Source organism: Tamandua tetradactyla, chromosome 5 (assembly GCF_023851605.1).
Source record: "Tamandua tetradactyla isolate mTamTet1 chromosome 5, mTamTet1.pri, whole genome shotgun sequence".
Classification (NCBI taxonomy): domain Eukaryota; kingdom Metazoa; phylum Chordata; class Mammalia; order Pilosa; family Myrmecophagidae; genus Tamandua; species Tamandua tetradactyla.
Genome location: NC_135331.1, coordinates 104,588,679 through 104,610,829, shown reverse-complemented (window position 1 = coordinate 104,610,829; position 22,151 = coordinate 104,588,679). Strand labels below are relative to the sequence as shown.

Here is a 22,151-nt window from a genome sequence, read left to right as displayed (position 1 = left end):
CCACATGTGCTGGTTTGAATCTTTTGTGGACCCCAGAAAAGCTATGTCCTTTAGTTCTCCCTCCATATTGCTGGATGGGAGATCTTTGTTGCCACCCAATTGTGGGATTGTTCCCACCCAATTGTACCCACCCAATTATGGGTGGTAACTTTTGATTAGTTGGGTTCCAAAGAGACATGTCTCCAACCATTCAAGGTGAGGTTGCTTACTGGAGGGAGCCCTTTAAGAGACAACCATTTTGGACAGAGCCACAAGAGCTTGAATAGCCAGAGACCTTTGGAGATGAAGAAGGAAAACAACCCCTGGGGAGCTTCATGAAACAAGAAGCCTGAACAGAAAACTAGGAGATTTCAACATATTTGCCATGTGCCTTTCCAGTTGAGAGAGATACCCTGAGTCATCGACCTTCTTGAACCAAGGTTTCTTTCCCAGGATGCCCTAGATTGGACATTTCTATAGCTTTGCTTTAATTGGGACATTTTCACTGCTTTAGAATTGTAAATTTATGATAATAAATTCCCCCTTTTTAAAAGCCATTCTGTTTCTGGTATATCACATTCTGGCAGCTAGCAAACTAGAACACCACAAAACAACAAAAATAAATAAAAGTTTTCCTACAGTAAATGTCAAAAAAAGCCAAATCACTCTTAAAAAAGTAAAAATATAACAATACAACAAATTAATTTCAAACTATTTTCCCTGAGTCATTAATTCAAGCTTTAAATGAATGTTTTTAATTTATGAGGAAATGGATTTAGGAGGAGGCATTTGAAAATGAAGGTGGGAATTTCAGTTAAAACAATAACTCCGGGTTAATCTAAACTATGGCCCCTTCCTACCCTCAAAGTAGTTATAAACCCTCTCCCTGATTACCCTCCACTGTATTTCCACGAGAAATGTTGACTAGCCCAGTGGCGGACCTTCCAACCCCGAGCGCTGACCACCCAACTTCTGAATTGGCGTCCAATAGACAAAACGCCGAAATGCGCAATGCTCACGGCACTCTAAATTATAGTAAAAGAAGCAAGTGCTGACTTGCCGCGGGGTGAATTAAGGAAGCAACAGATCTCTTCTATCTGAGAACAGGAATTGAGGAGCACGGGTTAAATTAAGCCGTAGGTCAGGACTGTGCGATCCGGGCGCTGGAGAAGGTTTGGGGGGCGCTGGAGCTCGCTCGCGCGCGGAGCTGCCTTTGCGGGTGAGAGGCCGGCGGTCGCACGCTCCTCCCCGGCCCCTCCTCCCACCGCGCCCGGGAAGCAGAAGGTGGGTGCAATGAGACCGCGCGGAGCTGGCAGAGGGGAAAGCCGGGCTCAGGCAATCCGCCCAAGGCTAGCTGAAGCCGCCAGGCGGCCCCGCGGACACGGCGACTGCAGTTGGCCAAAGGCCCTCCGTGCTGACGGCGAGAAGCAGTCGTGTTTGGCGCTGTCGGGTCGCGTGGGTGTTGGGCGGAAGGCGCCGGGGGACCCCAGGTCCCGCGAGCAGCGCGACGTAGCTCCCAGGTGAGAAGGGGACCCGGGGGCGAGGCGCGAGCCGGAGGAGGGGTGCGGGGTCCGCTCGGCGAGGACTATCTCCATGCTGGAGGCCGGGGCTCGGGAGCAGCGGGGAGCCGGCACTTGGGAGAGTCTGAAGCCGGATTCGCCGACACTGCAGCTCCGAGGAGCCCCGCTAGGCACGATGTGGGGAGGAAGAAGGAATTCGGACCGATTTCTCTCAAACCTTTATTCCTGGGAATCAATCCTAAGAACTAAGTGCTGAGAGGGAGAATCAGGTCAGAGGAACAGGGAAAAGGGGATTTGAACTGTAGGTCTGCCATTAGGGAAAACAGCAGCAACAAAAATAAACAAACTTCCCTTTGGATAGTATTGCTTCTTCAAGAGTCCACCGATAAAATCAGGGTTATAAAAACAAAGCAGTACCTCTCTTCTCCATCCTGTTTCGGAGTTCTCCCATCACGAGTCTGAAAGGACCGCAGCTGCTCACCTCTAGTGCAGAGGGAAGCTCGTTTTTAAAAGGTCAAGCAAAACCATCATCTCCTGGAGCTTTTAATAGAAGGTTCTATGACAAAACGAAGAAGCTCAGGAGTCCCAGATCTCTGGTTCTTGTGAGAGCTGCAGAGGTAGTGAGGAAGGAGGAGGGAGAGGTGAGTAAGGCTTACAAATCCAGGCTTTGTAAAATACCAGGCATGAGAACAGATTTGGGAGGGAAGTGTTACATATCAGTCTTACCTTTGACCCAAATGAGAAAGGTGAGCTGGGAGACTGGTAGGCACTGGAAAATGTAGCCTCTAAAGTGTTTTTTCTTATCAATGGCAGTGATGGTTTTCTGAATATTGACAGTTCCAAGAGGTTCATGACCAAATCTTGGGGTAAATTGAACTCAGGGATCAGGACATGAAGGAGTGCCTTGATCCATAAGAAAGAGACTGCCTTCTGGTCTCGAGGCACTGGCGAGCGGCCAGCACCTAGGTAGATTAGGTAGATTTCGTCACAGGGAATTCCAGTGCCTTTCAGAAGCAGGTGAGAGCCCACAGACTTGGTTTCCGGTGTGCTGCCTCAGCTCCTGGCACCTGGAGAGTCAGGACTCTGTCTCTTCCGTAGGCATTTGTGTGGGAGGAGCTGCAGCTGAGCTGTTTGTGATGCCCTTTATACTCAAGGCTGGGAGGACAGCCACTGGGACTGAAAGAGCAGCAGAGTTGGAGGGAGGTTGGCATTGTTTGGCTCCTCATTTCACAGTTGAGTAACCTCATCTGTTGTATGGAATGGGCCTACCCAGTTTTCCAGGGCTTATCCCTCAGACACAACCCTGAGAGGCTAGTGCCTCATTTCCTCCCCACCAAGTCGGTGCCCTCTTCACTTTAGTAGTGAGGAACCTCAGATCTAATCACCCTCCCTCACCTAGTTATGGTGCCGAAGAATAAAATTCCCCATCTTCTCTGAGGCTCTCAGCAAAGAGCCTTAAGAAAAGTGCTCACAAGATACCCGAGTAACTGAGTAACTGGAGGTGAGCCAGCTGGGGTGCAGGCAGACCCCTGGGAACCATGTTCCTTTCTCTGAAACACCAGAAGATGACTATTTCCTAGAAAGGAAGGCGCTGTTTGTATCCTGATTTGTTTTCAAGACCCAACTGATTCCTGGAAATGGTGAGAAACTTCCCTGAAAGTGAAGCATTTGAAGAGAAAATATTGAGTGAAGAGAAATTAGAGGGGATCATTTAGCTCTAAAATCACATTGCTCTAAAATCCTGGGGAAGATGTGTGGTTGGGGGGACTGAACAGTAGGTTTTTGCTGCTTTTCTGTATGCCAGGCACCTGTTGTATTTGCTCACTGTTACTTTGTTTAACTTTACAGGTATGACTCATAACACAGTAATAGAAACAGGCTAATAAGCACCTTGATAGTTTAAAAATATTTTTAATAAACAACACAGTTGAAAAGAAAAAAAAAGTCTCCCATAAGAATAGATGCTAATTAAATCAAGTGAATATTTGATTCTGAGTATAAGCTTTATTGAGTACCTTAGCATAGAACAGTGAGTAAATAGATCTGGTCTCTGCTACAGGTCCCTTTAGGATGAAACTCACATTCTGAAATCATGGAATGAACAAGGTACATTCAGATAGCCCTAGATGTCTTGAAGAAAAGGAAACAAAGGGCTGTAGTAGAGTGATATGGTGTGTGTGTGTGTGCGCGTGTGTGTGTTGATGAATTCAGGGAAGGAGGGAACTACAAACACAGAACGTGGTCAGGCTTCTTGGATTGAGTTTTGAATAGCGATTTCTCGGAGGAGATAGCTTTGAGACGAGATCCCAGGAAGATCCAAGCAAAGGATTCAGGGACAGAGAGTACCACAAGCACAAAAGTCCTGGGAAACAGTTGGATGTATTCCAGGCACAACTGGAAGGCTAGTGAAGCTGGAGTGCAGTAAGGGAGAGTGGCCAGGACCAAATCATGGTTGGTCTCAAAGCCCTAAGAAAACAATTTGCATTTTATTTTGTGTGCAGTGGGAAGCCAGGAGGGCTGTAAGTAGAGATGTGAGAGAGATACTACTTAGGAGAGATTTCTCTGGGTGATGTGTGGAGAAGAGATTAAAGAGGAATCCAAGAGGAGAAAAGAAGATGAGCTCCAGGTTTATAATGATTGACCCAGTGGAGGCTGGTAGCACTTGATGGCCATAGGACATTTCTGGAGGTAAAGTGGGAAATTTTTAATGTTTTTCTTTTTCAAACTTGCCATCTGAAAAGTGGGGATGACATTGCTACATCTGGCCCACTCACCTTGTAGGAACAAATAAAGTAATGAATACGCTTTTAAGGGTATTAAAAGATTTGATTGTTGTTATTATTTGCTAATATTATATGACTGCATTCTGTGCTTCATTATGTTTAAATTTTATGAAAAATTATGTCTTTTAATTTTTTACTCTTTTCAATAAATATAATTCATTATACCTAAAAAATATTTTGCTCTGCTCCTGGGCATTGTAAAACATCATTAAGAAATACCAGTAAAATACACTGTCATAAAGTAAAGGGAAATTAATGCTATAGAAATGGCCAGCTTACCTTTGAAAGCTGAATGTGTTCAGATAAAATTCAAACTAGGATATTTGAATCTAGGAATTGGGAAATATACAAAAAAAAAAAAAGGTAACAGACTTGTCTTTGCCCAGGTTATGCTTGTGTACAGCTATCCATGAGTGCAAAATAATTGAAAATCTGTTTATAGCGCATAGGAGAGGACTGTGCACCAGAGTTGAATAAAATTGTTTCTGTTAGGGATGTATTCTCTTGAGAGAGAGAAAGGGGCTCTTGAACTTCCCATAGTTGATCACTGACTACATTTTAGTGGGTCAAGGAAGAATTTCAATGTCATTTCCCAATTAGGTAGGATGACCTTCTCAAAGACAGGACAAGTAGCTGTTGTAATGAGGCAACCCTGTTCTTCTTTCTGCCTCAGGTTGACCTGCAACTTTGTAGAAGTAGATGTATCTGTTTTGAAGGAAATAGAGTGTTTGCTCATTTACACCGTGTGCTGCAGAAGTTTCAGTTTCTCATGGTTGTCTTCACTTGCCACATCCCATTATTTGTTGGTCAGTGTATCTCAATTTCAGTTTGAAGCGGTCAGTTTAGGGATTTAAATTGCAGACAAAATGTGACAATAACTTCAGGATCTGCACAATTTCCCTTTTGCCATATCTAGCATCATAGTTGCGTGTGGTTGGAAGATGATGGGGGTATCTTTGAGGGGTCACAGTCTGTCCTGGAGACCAACAATCTTTTGCCTCAGAGAATGTTTTGAAATGTTGAATTAGTTGTTACTCTTTAAAAATCAATAAATTTTACATATAAATATGGTTTTCCAGCTTTTCTTGAAAAAAAAAAAAAAAGAATCAGAGGACCTAGTTACATGGGGCTATCATTCCTCCATGGTAATAATCAACCTTAGTGGAGTGGTGGCTACCCCCCTTTAGATGATCTGGCTTGCCAAAGCCCTCCCCATTTCTTACTGTATTGCACAGACCTGCTCAACTCATTTAAGTTACCTGGTTGGTCTTTATAGACTTCTGATTTTTGACTTCAGATTTAGGGTTATCTGGTCCAACCTGTCCATTTCACTCAAGCCTACATCCAGGAATCCCACCCCCAGTATGCCTGTGGCTAGTCTGCAGGTCTGTGATTAAACCACTTTGGAAAGCTAATGCAGTTCTATAAACTGTATCCATGTAGAAAATGTCTAGGACTTTTTCCCACCTACTATCTGGGTTTCCCCCGTAATAAACATCCCTGAATCCTTTGACAGCTCCTTATGTGATGTTCTGCCTTGTTCCCTCATTATTTTGGTTACAGTTGGGTTATTGTCCCTTAAAATGAACCTCTATTTGTAAAATTCTTCAAGTCCCATTGGTTCAGTGCAGCGACATCCGACTTGTACAGAATGCACTGGGGATGTGACCTCCCTCACTCTAAGATGTTAAACTTCTCTTATACATCTTAATGTGTCTTTATTTTTTTTCTTAGCCAACCTATTTTTTCTTTTACTTTTTAAATTGTATAGTATAACATATATACAAAGCAAAGAAATAAAAAGCAATAGTTTTCAACGCACTCTTCAACAAATGGTTACAGGACAGATCCCAGAGTTTGTCATGAGCTACCATATGATCCTCTCCTATTTTTCCTTCTAGCTGCTCCAGAATATAGGAGGCTAGAAGGCTTAAATACTTTCTTTTGTCATCTTCATCACAATGGACTTTTTTCCTTCTTTTTTTGGTGAAAAATAGCATGTATACAAAAAAGCTATAAATTACAAAGCACAGCACCACGATTACTTGTAGAACATATTTCAGACTTTGGCATGGGTTACAATTTCACAAATTTAGGTTTTTACTTCTAGCTGCTCTAAAATACTGGAGACTAAAAGAGATATCAAATTAATAATTCACCAGTCATATTCACTTGTAAAGTCCTATCTTCTATGTATAATTCCACCATCACCTTTGATCTTTCCGTATCTCTCTTTAGGGTTGTTTGGGCTATGGCAATTCTAAATTTTTGATCTTGGAAGGGTCTCTCACTAATATGGTGTAGGGAGATGGGACTATTCAACATTCTGGAGAGGCTGGGCCCTCTAGGTTTCAGGAGTTATCTGATCCAGGGACCCGTCTGGAGGTTGTAGGTCCCTGGACAGTTACACTAGTGCATGGAACCCCTGTGGAATCTTATCGCCCTAGGTATTCTTTAGGATTGGCTGGAATGGTCCTGCCAACCTGTTCTTTTAACTTATGTTTGGGGCTTATTTTCCTGAGAGTTTACGGCAGAACTATTGAGTGTATCATTTTAAAACAGTGGTTCTCAACTGAGGGTGATTTTTGCCTCCTAGGGGACATTTGGCAACGTCTGGAGACATACTTGGTTGTCACAACTGGGATGTTCTGCAGACATCTAGTAGGTAGAGGCCAGAGGTGCTGCTGAACAGCTTACAATGCACAGGACAGCCTCCTGCAATGAAGAATTATCAGCTCAGAAAGTCAGTGGTGCTGTCAAAGAATCCCTGCTTTTAGAGTCTGCGTACCCAGTTCCAGATCCTGGTTTGGCTATTCCTAGCTCTGTGGCCCTGGACATGCTATTGAGCTTCTCAGTCACCATTTTCTTATCTGTACATTGAGAAACTCTGGGGGCTAAATGAGTTACTTCATATAATATGCATATCAGCACCATGCCTTGCATACAATCCGTTAGCATTATTGCCACCTGCCACTTCAAACACTAGTTTTTGGGTTTTTGAGCTTCTGAACTTCACTTTATTCTTTTCTTGTACATAAATCTCCACACCTATTCAGACAAGTAAGTCAGTAAAGTTTGAGAGGATTTAATTTCTGCTCTCATTTGTGTGATGTTGTGTTGGTGTATCGGGGTCATTTAAGGAGCAACAAACAGATCTTCCCAGAACTACCTCCTCTCTTTGGCCTCCATTATCTTTTCTTCCTAGCTTTGATATTTCCCCCCATTGGGGGCTATGCATTACATTTAATATTCATGCCCCTTATTTGGAGAACATGGACACTGGGTTCTTTTTTTCAGTGGAGGATCTGCACCCAGCTCTTGTTTCTGTGCATGCCTCAGTCACCATGACTTGCATGTCCAGGCAGGCTTCTGGGGTTGGGCAGAAGTTGGTAGACTTCCTCTCAGGGTTCACATCCTCACAACCCCATGAGTAGGGTCCCCCTCTGTCAGACAAGGAGAAGGGCAGAAAGTTAGGAACTTATTTACAATTGCCGAGTGTATGTGTTGGGAATGTGTGTGTTTCTTTCTTGTAATATTTTTTAATTAATAAAAATTAAAAAAATATATTAAAAAAAAAAGAACTTATTTACAGTCACCCAGCCAGTAAGTAGCAGATTCAGGACTCAAACATTCATGGTCCAAGGCTAGAGCTAGGTTTCTCCGCCACTACCATTCTGCCACAGGGTAGGTTTCCTCGAGGAGTCTACCTGTGACTGGTATCATCATGTGGCTATTCATACATAGAATGCTGAAAAGATCCAGTGTTCTTACATTTATAAATAATGTATGTGCATGGTGTGCATGTGTTTCTTGGGCCTCTGCTCTATTTCATTTGCTAAGGGCAGGGGCTGTTTTAGTTTCTCATAATGAAAGGATCTCTGACCCTCTGAGGGGAAGCTGTGCTTATTCTTCAGGAGCATGAAGCTCATGAGAGGAATGTAGAGGATGCTAAAGCTGATGGGCCACAGTCAGACAGGCCGAGCTGGGAACCTTGGGCAGAGGCTATGGCAGCAGTTGCATGGATTGGGGCCCTAACCACCCATCTGGAGACACCAAACCCCACCTGCCCCCATCACAGTGTTATAGGCAGGTGTGCTCTACTTTAAGAAAACCCAGTTCGTAAAATAGCACACCGTCTAAAGAAGCAAATCCTGAATGGTGAGAGTTATAAAAACACATACTTCAAGTAAAACTATTTGCTCAGGCATTATTTAAATAGCAGTGCTTTTTTATTTATTTATTTATTTTTACTGCATTAAAATGCTTTAACTATTAAAAGTCCTAAAGGAACCCAGCTTTTTCAGAAACCTATCTTTTCCTTGAAGTGATTCCACATTGCTAAAGTTGTAATTTCCCGGTACTTAAGATGCCCCTTCCAGTTGTGCTTTGGAGATCTATCCATCTTTGTTATCCTGGTCTGGGATTGCCCCAGAGTGTGAAAGCCTGTAATATGATGAATCTGACTGTTCTGTAGAAATGCTCTCCCTTCGGACGGTCCTCAGGGCTTCCCAACCTTTTTCATGGACCACGGAAAATATTATATGTGTGCTGCTACTGGCCTCAACTACTCTAGACCTCTCCCAGCCACCTCAAAAGGATCAAGATAGTGGCGCACCTAGAACCCATTCATGGCACGGTGCAAAGCCAGCCTCAGGAAGTTCTGTGGCTGCTTAGGAACCTGTAGAAAATCACAATGACTGTGATGATCTCAGGGAATGAATGGTCACCTTAGGTAGCACTCTATTTGTTTTTTCTTTCCTTTCTTGTCTCTTTTTCTTTTTCCTTTCTCTTCTTCTTTTCTTTTCTTTCTCTTCTCTTACCTTTCCTTCCCTCCTTCATTACTTTCTTATTCCCTTAGTAATGGGCTATTCCATTACCTTTATAATAGAATGCACATGCAAAAAAGATACTTCTGTAGTGGCAGCGGTGGAAGGGGTGGAGAGGAAGCAATAGCTTATATATGTTGCTTTCTGTTGTGGTTTTGGGCATTTTGCAGACTGTAGTAAAACCCCAGGTTTTTTAAATCCATATTAATTTTGCTTTAAGAACAGAGAAGTATCTCCTCAAACTTTGGTCATGTGCTATTCGCTGTCACCCGCTCTCATGTGATTTCACCATCACCCACATCTTCCCTCAAACCACCACAACAAAACCAGAAGACAGCAACCCCAGGAGTAAACACAGACCATGCTTCATTTCACTGAATCCTCGCAATCACTCAGAGGAAAGGGTGATTGTTCCCTTTTTACCGATGAGCTAAAATAACCGGGCCAAGGTAGCATAGCCAATAGAACAGTCTGATTTTTGGAACCCAGCCTATCTGATTCTGAAGCTCACAGTTGACACCACTGCACAACCTTTGAAAGCTAGTGTTTTGGGATTCTGTGACGCAAAATAGTGGAATTAACCTTCAGCAGAACCTCTTCAGAACTGCCTGGAGACCACACAGAGTTGATGTGTGAGGATCTGAGCATAAAGACAGATATTTGTCAGTCTAAGAGCTAAGATTCTGGCCAATGTTCTTGTTATTTTAGAAGCCTGGGTGTCATAGGGAAGCATAGTCTAAAGCTGCACATCTTTACCTTGGCTGCATCTCAGAATCAGTGGCGATGCTTCGCAAAGTAAAGCTGATGTCCAGGCCTTATCCCCAGAAATTCTGCGGTCCAGCTTGGGCAATGGTGTTTTTAAAGCTACCCCCTATGAGCCCAATGTGCAGTGAGGGGTGAGAACCCTAGTTTAGAGGTTTACATGAGAGTAAGATCAGGAACCTCCAGTATGTTATCAACCCAGTGACCTTAGATGACTTTTAACCTTTCTGACCTTTAGGCCTTAAAGGCACTAAACACTGGGACATTTGACACCAAATGCAGATGAGTTCCCATTTTTAAAATGTGAGTACAATTAATAAATTTTATTTTACTTGCAGCCTTTAAGTACCTGTGCTCATCAATGGCAGTTTTTATCAAGTTATTTCCACAATAGGGAACTGTTTCTTATTTTGGTTCCTACACTCTTTCTTAGGTTATGAAATGATTACACAAGAATTGCATCTACTGTGCCCAGGATAAAAGGCTTTAGATACTTCTGCAGAAGTCCCTTCAGTGCTATCTATTTGAGATAATGTCCACATTAAGTTTTGTTTTCTATTAGCTAATATATGTAAAAGAAAAAAATTATAGAGTAGGTATTATGTTTTTTCTTTTGTACTTTCGATAATATAAAATACTGCGTTGGAAATCTTTTACAAAGGCTTATTAAAGAAATCATAGACTCTTAGAGAAAGACGGGACCTAGAGTGCAGCCACACCCATGCCCTCATCCCATTTTCAGCATCACTTTCAGGGGACCAGTTGGCGGTGTCCTTCTTCTTATAACAGGGATCTCCCTACATTCTGAGGTTGACATACAGATGTCTTGGTTATTAAAAGTTCTTCTTAAAATATATCAAAATAAGGTATCAGTGGCTAAGAGATTTCAAATAGCGTCAAGAGGCTACTCTGGAGTCTACTCTTAATTGCTTCAGCTAGTTATTGCTAATCACCAGGGTTTGCTAAACCCCAATCAAAACCATTCCTTGCAACCCCAAAGAACACCTAGGGCTCTCTATCTGAGATTCTACAAAAATTTCATGCACTAAGATTACTTTCCAGGAACCTACAACTCCAGATGGGTGCCTAGGCCAGATAAGTCCCAAAACCCAGAGAGGCCAGCCTCGCCAGAACCTCAACTAGTTCCATCCCCCATCCTATATTATGGACATCCCTTTCCAACATGAAAAAGTTAGAATGGGCATAGCTCAAATACCCCTAAAGATTGGGAGAAGGATCAAAGGAGAAGGAGGAGTTAGAGAAAATAGAATTTAACAAATGTGTATGAGTGCTGAATCGTTATATTGATATTTCTTTCAATCTCCAGTGTCTTAGAGGAGCTAGAAGGAAAAACCTAAAATTATGGAACTGAAACCCATGCAGTAACTCTGAAATCTGTTCTGTAACTACTTTGCTACAGTGTACCTTGAAATTTATTGCTTTTTTTTGTGTATATGATGTATTTCACAATAAAAATGTTAAAAGTTCTACTGAACAGACATTACCTCCCTATGACCTGTCAGAATGAAGCAAATATCTATTCCTTATTAAACTAGGATATAGTTTTTCCAGCATCCTCTCAGAACAGAATTTCTCAGCCTTGGCACTGTTGACATTTTGGGCTGCATAATTCTTTGTTGTGGAGGCTGCCCTGTGCATAGCATGTTGTATACAGCATCCCTGGCCTCCACCCACTAGATACCTGTGGCACTCATCCTCCCAAAAGTGACAGCCAAAAATCTCTCTAGACATCCCCAAATTTCTTCTAGGGGGCAAACTCACCCCCTGCACCATCCCACCCCTGGTTGAGAATCACTGCTATTAGGCGATATTCTGACTGACTTTAGTCTGTTTAAGAAGAAAGTAAGTATTGGTTCCTTATCAAACAAGGGTATAACATGCTTAAAATGCATTGCTGACAGAAAAATTTATGAGCTCATTTACATCTAATTGTGGATAGTAGTTTTCACTTCTTGAGCAGGAAGGGAAGAGGGTGAAAAGTTACAGAGATTCATACTTTCAAAGTTAAATCTTTCTGTATTTTTTGAATGTTTAAATAATGAATATGCAACACTTATGTAAACAACAACAGAAGACACACCAATAAAATAACTGTCTCTTGGCTCCTTCCTCTACCTTTAAAGTCTGTCTCTTCTGCCATCCTCATCCCTGTTTAGAGCTCCTCGTTATTACATCAAACCCCTGCAATCTTAATTCTTCCATGCCATGTAACATAACTTTACTCACAGGTTCTAGGTATTAGGCTGTGAACATTTTGGGGGTAGGGGGCATTATTCTGTTTGGCACATGCTCCCATTCTAAAAATTAATCAGAAAGAATCTAGTAAAGAGAATACTAATTAATAATCATAAAAGAGTATTTTCTTTTCTCACTCTGTACCAATAACAGGGGAGTTAAAGCAAAAGTGCCCTAATCTCTTTGCAGAGCTAGTTTTACTTTGACAGCTTATTTTTCAACCCTGAATTTTAATGTTATGGATCTGAGACTTGATCCATAAAACTTGAGACTTTTACAACAGATGGTAAAGATTTTTTTAAATTTGACTTTTGTTTTTAAAAAACGAGTGATGTGCGGTGAGAATTTGCATTGACATTCAAGTAGGGGGAATTTGGGGACAGCACTGGTCATGGTAGTATATGGAGATCTATCTCGGCTAAGATTTGAAGAGATCAGTAAGTAAGAAGACCTTGGTTTCAGGGGTGGCCATGAAGTCCGAAGAAGAAAGGCAAAAGGGTGATCCACACTTTTAAATGGACTTAACTAGAATGTGTTATCTGAGCTCTCGTAGAAATGTCTTCTTGATCTGCCTAGAAGATTTTTTTATCTGGTGGTTGATAGGCCAAAATTGAGAAGAATGATTTTTAGGCCTTACCCTTTTAAAAAATTAATGTTTTATATGCAAATATTCTCACTGATTTAAAAAATTGGAAAAGAGAAAAATAGAAAGAAGCATAAAAAATACCTTTAGTTTCTAAGTATTCAAAACTCCACAAAGAAGATGACCTTGGTGAACATTTGTTATTTCTTTATATTTATCTTGCTGCTGCTACTTCCTCTGTGGCTGCTGTTGTTGCTTTTTCTCTTCTCTTCCTTCTCCCCCTTCTCCTCATTCTGCTTTTGCTTTTATGCATCTGGGATCATAGGTAATTCTCTACTTGGGTTTTTACTTAATACTAAACAGACACTTTCATGAGCATACACACTGGTCTTAAATATCCTTGTTGCATTATTTATTTATTTTTGTATTATTTTGTTTAATAAAGCAATGTATTTTATTGTAGAAAATGTGAAAGATTATATGAAAAATACTCATAATTCCATCACCCTTATTATATTAATTGTCTTGATTTTTTATGGGCAATACAATTTTTCTTCATTCAAATTGCATTGTAACAGTTTCTTAAGGTATAAGGAATTATTTCATAATAGCATGCTAATCACAGAATAGAATATTACTGATTAATATCATGGTTTATTTAAACATTCCCTTATTGTTTGACATTTGAAACATTTCCATGTGTGTGTGGGAAGGCTCTTATAAATATGAGTGGAGATAAATATTGTAGAACATTAAGTTTTAGGGTTTTATTTCCTGTATAAAGTTTTTTTTGCACCAATCCCAAAAATGTAATTGAAAGATATGGATAATTTAAGTCTTCCAGATTGCCTTCCAGAAATCAGTGTATCCATTTACTCCTCCCATCGGTGTTGCTAATTTTGTTCTGTCCGATTTTGTATTTGTAAAACATAGGTGAGTTCTGTGTCCCCAGACTTTTGTTTTTTGCATGGTCAGGCAAGAACTCTGGAATCGAACCCAGGTCTCTGGCATGAAGAACTCTACCTGCTGAGCTGCTGTGGCCTGCCCTCCCCAAACTTTTGGTTTGCTCAGTTATTGCTGTCTGGCCAGTTACATCTTTCTCTCTTCTGACAATTTAGGGTCCTAGTTCTCAAATGTAAATACCTTTATGCTATATCCCACAATTAAGAAAAAGGTATTTTTCTGTGAATCGAGAAGTTTGAATGTTAATGAACTTTTTATGAAATGTTCCTCTGTGTTGGATTCAGAAATCACCAGAAGTCATCTGATGGTCTTCAAAGGCCATTAGAAGATAAAGGGAGTTGGTCTCTGAGGAAGCCAGGGCCACCTTTGTTGTTCTAGTAATATGGAAATGTTTGGTCATGTTTACTTTAATTTATAATACTTCAATAAAGGATCAATGGTTGCTTATAAGACAATAAGACAGCTTATATAAAAAGTGAAGTCAGAGAAATGGATCAGGACGGGCCATGGTGGCTCAGCAGGCAGAGTTCTTGCCTGCCATGCTGGAGACCCGGGTTCGATTCCTGGTGCCTGCCCATGCCAAGAATAAAAAAACCAAAAAGATCAGAAGCCAGAAGAATGTCCGGTTAAGTGACCACCATGCACAATGAAACAGAGTGGAGTGGCATGGTTTGTAGGTGCCGAGGAGCACTGGGGGAAGCAGATATTGCTGCGAAGGAGATGCAGATCCCCCTTGACTCAGGAGTATGTGGTCAAGGGCATGGGATGGAGAGCTGGTTATAGAGAGAGGGTAAGCTTTGGTCCTGACCTGAGGCATATAAAAGGAGAGGACAATCCTGAGCTATGGACAACCCTCACATAAAAGTGTATTTCATTACAGGCTCTAATCTAATCTGGTCAGCAACCTGGGGATAGTCTTGGCATATCTGTTTATCCCACCATGCCTGGCAGCCAGATGCATAAGGAAAGGCAATGTGTTTTGTGATGTAGGAAGGTGTGGAGAGGAGAGTTATTCCATTTATAGAGTGAGGCATGTTATCAAGTCCTGCCCAGGCTAAAAGTACGCTGTGTGACCTCAGGCAGGTTGGACAGCCCTTCTGTGGTTCATGGACCATCACCCTCAATGTGAAAAATGGAGGCACTAAAATTTCTTCTCTTCCTTTTCTCCCACTACCCCTTGTAAATAATCTATTACTGCATACATTATAATTGTTTGCGAGCTGCTTTCCCTACTGCGTATTTTGAAGGCAAAAATCACATCTTTTTAAAAAATCTTTATTTCCCAAACATAGGGTCTGACACATAGACACCCTTAAGATTGACAAAATGAATACAAAAACAAATAAATGAATAAATCAGGCTGTCATTATATTATCTAGAAGATTAATGCTTTGTGCATGAGATCAGATAGCATACATGATGTGGCTCTGAAAGAACTCTTGTTGTTCTACTGTAGCAGTTTTCAAAGACTTCATTCTTGGATCAGCATCAGAGTCCATAGGGAGTTAAAATACAAATGCCTGGGCCTGCTTCCCAAAGATTCTGAGTCAGCTGGTAGTCTGGGGTGGGGTTCCCCAAGTCTCGCCATAGCGCCCCTTAGGGCAGGTTGGGAACCCTGTGTGCCTTTGCACCTGGGCTGACTTCTGCTGTCCTCTACTAGGAGGACTGAAGGTGACACACCCAGACCAGGTCTGGGAGGAAATGTGGGGAGGTGAGAGCACTGCAGCCCTGCTTGGAGGACCTGGGGAAAGCCTGCCAATGTTGACTGTCTATAGTTCTTTCTAAGGTCATTGGCAAGGAAGACGTAATGACTCCTAAGGTGCTGAGCACAAGCTAACCTTCTTTGGTTAGTGTAATGTTCCAAAAAATCCATGTTGATCTTGTGTGTTTCATTTTGTTTTCATTTGCATGTTTCAGAGTTATTTTCTATTTTTTTCTCCTCTCCTTTCCCAGTGATCTTCAAAATGGGTGGAATGACACACTCCCCTTATGCAGCCATAGGCTGTAAGCAGGGGGATTGAATTTTTTTAAAGCCTTCAGTTCATGTCACTATAAATGCTAACTGTGGATAATATTTCCTGATAAAAAACTAACTTGTGACGGGGTAGTTGTGGAAGCCAGTGAATAACGGCCTAGCTTGAGTTCAACTTCTGTTACGTATTTGGGAAACTAAGTAGCCATTTCTCAGGATCCATTGCAGTTTCCAAGTCTCAGCATATCATTCCAAATATGAATTATAAGAACTGAGCCACAGACTCTTATCTCTTTAAAGAACAATTTCTAACTCTTAGTTGTCATTGTCTTCTTGATCCAGGAAGCAGTTTCAGAATACCTTAGCATCAGTAAAATGACTGTTCTATTCTTTAGAAGACTACAGTTTTAGGGAAAACAGAAATTGACACCACACAATGTTGGTATGATTTGTTTTTTCCTTCGTCTGTAGTACAGCTTTGTGGTTAAAAGCAGGAACTCAGACATTCTGGATTGAAGCCCTAGGTCCAGCCCTTGTTAGCTGTACTGACCTGGACAAGTCACCTGAAACCATCTTGCCTCAATCTCCTCATCAATAGAATGGAGATGGTTAAACCTCCCTCACAGGATTTTTTGGTGATTGTTAATCAGGTACTATATGCCAAGAGCTATGCAAAATACTTGGCACATAATAATCCTTCCAGTGTTCACAATATTATTATTCATTCAGTGAACATTTTTTAACCACTCCTAACTACCATTTTCAAATAAAAAGACAAATTATAATGCTTATACTAACATGCAAGGATGTCTATAATATACTATTAAATTAGAAAGTTAAGTTGATGTAAAGTGACAGAAAGCAGGCCTGGAATCAATGCCTGGGAAAGTAATTTTTTAAATATCTTTACTGTTTAAGCCTTCATTTACCTATTGTAACATTTCCCACTCCAGGGCCTGTCAGGAGCGCCAGTTCACACCAGGGAAGGAAACATTCCGGAAGAAAAAAGTAAGTTGATTATATATTATGAATTTCTGTAAATAATTATATATATATATGTATGTATGTATGTGTGTATATACATATAAAAAATGTGTGTGTGTATGAGACAGAGAGAGAGAGAGCACACTCACACACAGTTCTAGTACAGAAATACTTTGAAAAACAGTCTATTAGCCAGTGGTGAGGAATGAAAAAGATGTAGAATAAGGAATATGTTCACTCTACAATTAGCCCAAGCAGCTTAGAGCTCCAGTAACAGTTTCCCTCTGTCTGGATTTTTATAGTTTGTGTGATGAGAGCTGACCTTGCTATGTCTGTTATTCCTCTGAAATCTTTCTAAATTCCTGATGCCCTGATAACTTGTACCATATCATGTAAGAATTTGAAAAACATGTCCCTGCATTTTGCTTTTTTCCTGTATTATATGTGCTAGACTTGTCTCTGGATTCTGTACGCTATTCTAGAACAGGAATTGCATCAAATTTCCCAGTATATACCATGATTGTTGATATAGCAGAGAGTGTAGTATTTGCTTCATAAAATATCTACTGACTGATTGACTGCAGATCTGGTATGAAGTAGGCCAGACTGTATGCAGTAGCAACTTAGTTCTGAAATTTCTGTTGCTTAACACAACAAAAGTTTATTTCCTGTTCATGAAGAGTCTGATATAAATTGACAGGGATGCTTCTCCATTCGGTGACTAAGGGATCCAGCTTTCTCCATCCTGAGACACACCACCAACTCAGTACATGGTTTCTAAGTTTGCTGTGTCAGTGATAGAAAGGGCTGGGGGAGACACACCAACTCTTAAGTGCCCCCAGGCCAGTTCTGTTCAAATCCCCATTTATCAGAAATCAGTCCCATGGCTCCATTTGTTCCATAAGGGGGCCAGGAAATACCGGGAAGCACATAGATATTCGGAGAGCACTAACTGTCTGTGCCAAAGGTCTGTGTATATTCTCCTACAAGTAACTGTGCCGACTAGTTAGTGCCTCAGTTTCAATGGAACTAATACACATGTGGATCATTAAACTTGGCTTTGTTTGTGGCATAACAATGTGTTAAAAACTGTTTTCTAGGATTCAGAATTTATTCACTCAGCAGGCATGTATTGAGAGCCTATTATGTGCCAAGCACTATTCTAGGTACCAGGAATACAGCAGGGAAAAAAAGTTAGAAGTCTTTGCACCCATAGAACTGACTTTTTAGTGGAGGGAGACAGACAATTAGCAAATAATGAAAAGAACATGTCAGTTGGGGATAATTATTGTGGAGAAAAATAAATTAAGGAAGGAAATGGATGTAATGGTATGGAGGAGGGGATTGGCTTATGATTTTACATAGATGGGTCAGAGAAAGCCTCACTGAGAAGGTAACATTGCAGCAACAACTTGGAGGTGAGGGGAGCAGTCATTTGGGTATCAGGGCAAGGGCGTGCCTGGTGTGCTTGGTGAATGGCAGGGAAGCGAGTGTGGCTGGGGTGAGTGTGCAGTGGTAGGAGCGGGGGTCTGCTGAGACAGACTGTATAGAGCACTCAGTGCCGCTTTAAGGTCTTTGACTGTTTGGTGTGAGTGAGATATGAAACTTTTAGGGGATTTTTATCACAGGAGTGACATGATCACTCTGGCCGTTATGTAGGGGTAGGGTGAAAGAGGAATACCAGTTAGAGGTTATTGACTTTAATCTAAGTGAGAGATGGCAGTGGCTTGAACAACTCCCATCATCCAAAAAAATTGGAGGGAGAATTTTGAAGGGGAAAACTGATGCACAAATAACAGTTATTTTTGCCAACAAGATGTTAACATACAGCCTAATTGTAATATGATTTATTATTATCAGGAGTCTGCTAATCTATTGTTTCATTCATCCATTCAACAAACATTTATTGAGCATCAACTCTATGCCAGGCTCTCTATTAGGCACTGAGGACCTGATAAGACCTGACCTCTGCCTTTAAGGAAGTGTACAGCATAGTAGGATTATAATGATCACCAAAAATATAACATCATCATCAACGATGAAAATAGCAATATAATCTCTTTATAATGAAAACATTAGTCAGAACTTACTATTTACTATGTGCCAGACATGATGGCTATGGATATTATTATTGCAATATGATTGTTTTTATTATTTTATTTTGATGTTATTCTTTATAACCAAACTAGACAGTTACAGAATTAGAGAACTAGTGACCAAAAACCTAATATAAATGCCTAAAAGTCAGTGTTATCTCTGAGCTCTATGCTTATCTAAAACCCAGACCAAGAAATACATGTCCTATGTCTCCTGAATGTCTTCTCTTATAATAGATACAATTACGTTACTAGCATCTCATTCTCATTGACTTTGTCAGCCTGTTATGTGCTCTTTATAGCATGTTTTTTTTTCTTTTAATTATCTGCTTTGAAGAAGGTTAAGCTGCGATCGCTGCTCAGCCCCTAAGATGGTGCCATCCACATTGCATAGGCTTTTCTGCCTCTGCACCTGCCTCACACTGGTTCAGCCTTTTGACTGGCAAGACCTAAATCCCATTGCCTCTGTTAACGCATCAGGTAAGAGGTGTATTTGTTCAAGGACTTGAGTGACTCCCATGTTGCCAGATTCAAAGTGGCCCCAGAGGAGTTGTATGCATGTGGGAAATAAGCAAGTCCTATTAAGAAGGATGCTTATAGTGGGTGATCCCATATTCTCCTGGGATAAGAATGAGGACCTCACTTTCTCCTGGTTCCAGCTAGAACTGAAGAAGCTCCTGTCTTCTTCAATAGCATGACTGCAGGACAAAATCAAGATGAGATATTTTAAGACAAACTAGAAGCTTGCAGTCACTATGGAGAATTCCCTCAGCTCCTACTTTTCTTTCCTCAGCACCCTAACCCATTACCGCTCATGCCCAGTAAAACAACTCCTCTGCAGTTCACTGAAAGGCAACTTCAAAATCCATATACATCCCAGAGTATGTTGGGCAGATAATTAAAAAGCATAGGCAAAGTCCCTTGAGGGATGGGAGAAAAAATATGAACTAGGAAACTTTCCCATCTGGGAACCCCCTGACATTCTCTCAAACACTGGGGACTCCCAAGTTTATAGGCCAACCCCCTGATTTTGAGTTTTGCTCTTATGAAACTTATTTCTGTAGTGAAGAAGCTAAGACTACCTATAGTTATGCCTAGGAGTGACTTCCAGAAAACCTCTTTTGTTGCACAGATGTGACCTTTCTCTCTTTCTAAGCCTAACTCTAGACTTAAAATCATTACCCACCACGCTACATGGGACATGACATCCAGGGGTGGGAGTCCCTCAGGCAATGTGGTGGTACATGACTCCCAGGGATGAGCCTGGCCCTGGCACTGTGGGATTACAATGCCTTCTGGACCAAAAGGGGGAAAATAAATGGAATAAAATAAGGCATCAGTGGTTAAGAGTGTTCAAATAGAGTTGAGAGGCTATTCTTGAGGCTACTCTTATGCAAGCTTCAGCTAGATATTACTATTACTAACTGCTACGGTTTGCCAAACTCCAACCAACATCATTCCTATTGACCCTAAAGAACACTCAGGGTTCTATCTGAGATCCTATAAAGGTTGCATTCAGCAAGTTTATTGTTTAGAAACTGAAAACCTTCAGATGGTTGCTAGGCCAGATAAGTTCTGAAACCCAGAGGTGCCAGTCTCTCCAAGAATATCAAACAGCTCCATCCCCCACCCCATATTGTTGACACCCCTTTTCAACATGAAAAAAGTTAGAATGTGCATAACCCAAATATCACTAAAGATTGGAAGAAGGATCAAAGTAGAAGGAAGAATTGTAACAGAGAAGTTGGGATTTAACAAATGAGTATGACTACCGAATTATTCATTATATTGATATTTCTTTTTAATCTCTAGTGTCTTGGAGCAGCTAGAAGGGAAAACCTGAAATTGTGGAAGTGTAACCCATACCAAACTTTGAAATCAGTTCTATAACTACTTGTTAAAATGTACTTTGAAAGTTATTGTTTTTTGTATGTATGTTATATTTCACAATAAAAAAAAATTTGCTTCCACAAAGATGAAGAAGAAGCAGGTTTCTTGATCAACAGGCATGGTCCTGATTAATTGTGGGGATGGTGTGAGAAATGGCAGCTCAGGGTCTTGGAATACAGAAGGAAACAATCTTTTCTACCTAACAACTGGAGAAGTGGGGACAAGTAGGTACTAAGGAGCTCTCCATGAGAATGGTTCTCCATTGCATATCCTTTCTTACCTGATGGTGGGAGGGAAGAAGAGGAGAGAAAGAATTACTTAAACCTAGGAGGAGTGGTCAGAGTATGACCGCCAACTCTAAACAAGCACATTAATGTTAGTAAGAGGGGCCTTTATTGAAGGAAATCGCTTCTAAAGCCTTGTGAATTCCTGCTAAGCCCGGAGTCATGATGCATGAACTTCTCTATTCAGTTTCCTAATGTGGACAGTGTGGGTGGCCTCTGAATGGCAGCACACTGTCTGTACCCAAAGACTTGGGTACTTGGATAGATGTGGTCACTCTATATCTAGTTCTTCAGGCTTGATGGGAGACTCCTTAGCACAGCATCTACAAAGGAGCTTCTCATAACCCACTGCTTTATAAATAAGTTGTGCCCTACTTGGTAGTTCGGGAAATGAAACCATCAGTAGGGGGTGGACCATATCTTCTATCAACATTTGCATAGGAATTGGAGTAATATTTCGCAGGCCCATTCATTCAATGACATAATCAGAAAGCTAAGACATCAGGGAAGCACTGATGACTAAGACAAAGAGCTTGTAGTTAAGTCCAAGGATTTTGCAGTCTAGTTGAAATAAAGCTCATTTTTTTCCTATGCTTTTCCATGGATTAAAAACAGGTGACATCTTACATGATTGGCAATATATCACTTAGAAGATATGTCATTCATTTTTTGTTGGTATAGGATGAGAATTTCAAAACATGTTTAAAAATAATTGGATTCCATGTGGGAGACTGAGTGATTCCAAGACCATATACCAAAAAAAAAAAAAAAAAAAAACACTGGAAAGTTGTCACTGAATTGGTAGAAATTTGAGGACAGGAATACTGCTTCATTCATCTTTGTGTTTCCAGGACTGAGCCCAATGCCCTATTCATTGTAAGTGCTGAAAAATGAGTGCATAAATATTTTTAAAAAATTAGAAATAGTTTATTAAATAAAATACTTAAATAGTAAATGATTCTTTATCATCTTCTTATCAAATGTATATATAGATAATATGTCTATGCAGGTAAAATGTTTCTAAATATGGGATGGAGATAATCCTATTTGCTAATGAAAAACATGAAAAGAAGGTAATTTTCCTAGCATATATACAATTCATCTCCAAACCCAAGACTGAATATCAGGAACATTTGACAAATGAACACTGCCAAAAATATATAATAGCATACCATCAGATTCTGATGGTGCTATTAAAACTTGAAGAGGAATTTATAAATTCTGAATCACAAAAGTATGCCATCTAGAGAGTG

The 22,151-nt window shown here is 40.7% G+C and overlaps 2 protein-coding genes across 6 annotated transcripts in view; one reads left to right on the top strand and one right to left on the bottom strand.

Annotated features, from left to right (window-relative positions):
• Positions 1-1,202, bottom strand: part of ANKRD66 (ankyrin repeat domain 66) — a 28,796-nt gene extending 27,594 nt beyond the window's left edge. The window contains exon 1 of the mRNA XM_077161991.1: positions 1,036-1,202. The gene's annotated coding sequence lies outside the window, so the exon portion shown is untranslated. The remainder of the gene's footprint in view (positions 1-1,035) is intronic.
• The window catches only part of PLA2G7 (phospholipase A2 group VII), a 47,397-nt gene continuing 26,384 nt past the window's right edge, over positions 1,139-22,151 (top strand). Inside the window, exons 1-4 of one of the 5 annotated variants that reach the window (XM_077161983.1) lie at positions 1,139-1,499; positions 4,001-4,187; positions 16,598-16,652; positions 19,062-19,204. In XM_077161983.1, coding sequence (XP_077018098.1) covers positions 19,096-19,204 — 109 coding nt within the window. In that variant the 5' untranslated portion in view covers positions 1,139-1,499; positions 4,001-4,187; positions 16,598-16,652; positions 19,062-19,095. Of the gene's footprint in view, positions 1,500-4,000; positions 4,188-15,457; positions 16,087-16,597; positions 16,653-19,061; positions 19,205-22,151 lie in introns of those variants that run through there. The other 4 variants (XM_077161984.1, XM_077161982.1, XM_077161986.1 and 1 more) reach the window with 4 other exon arrangements.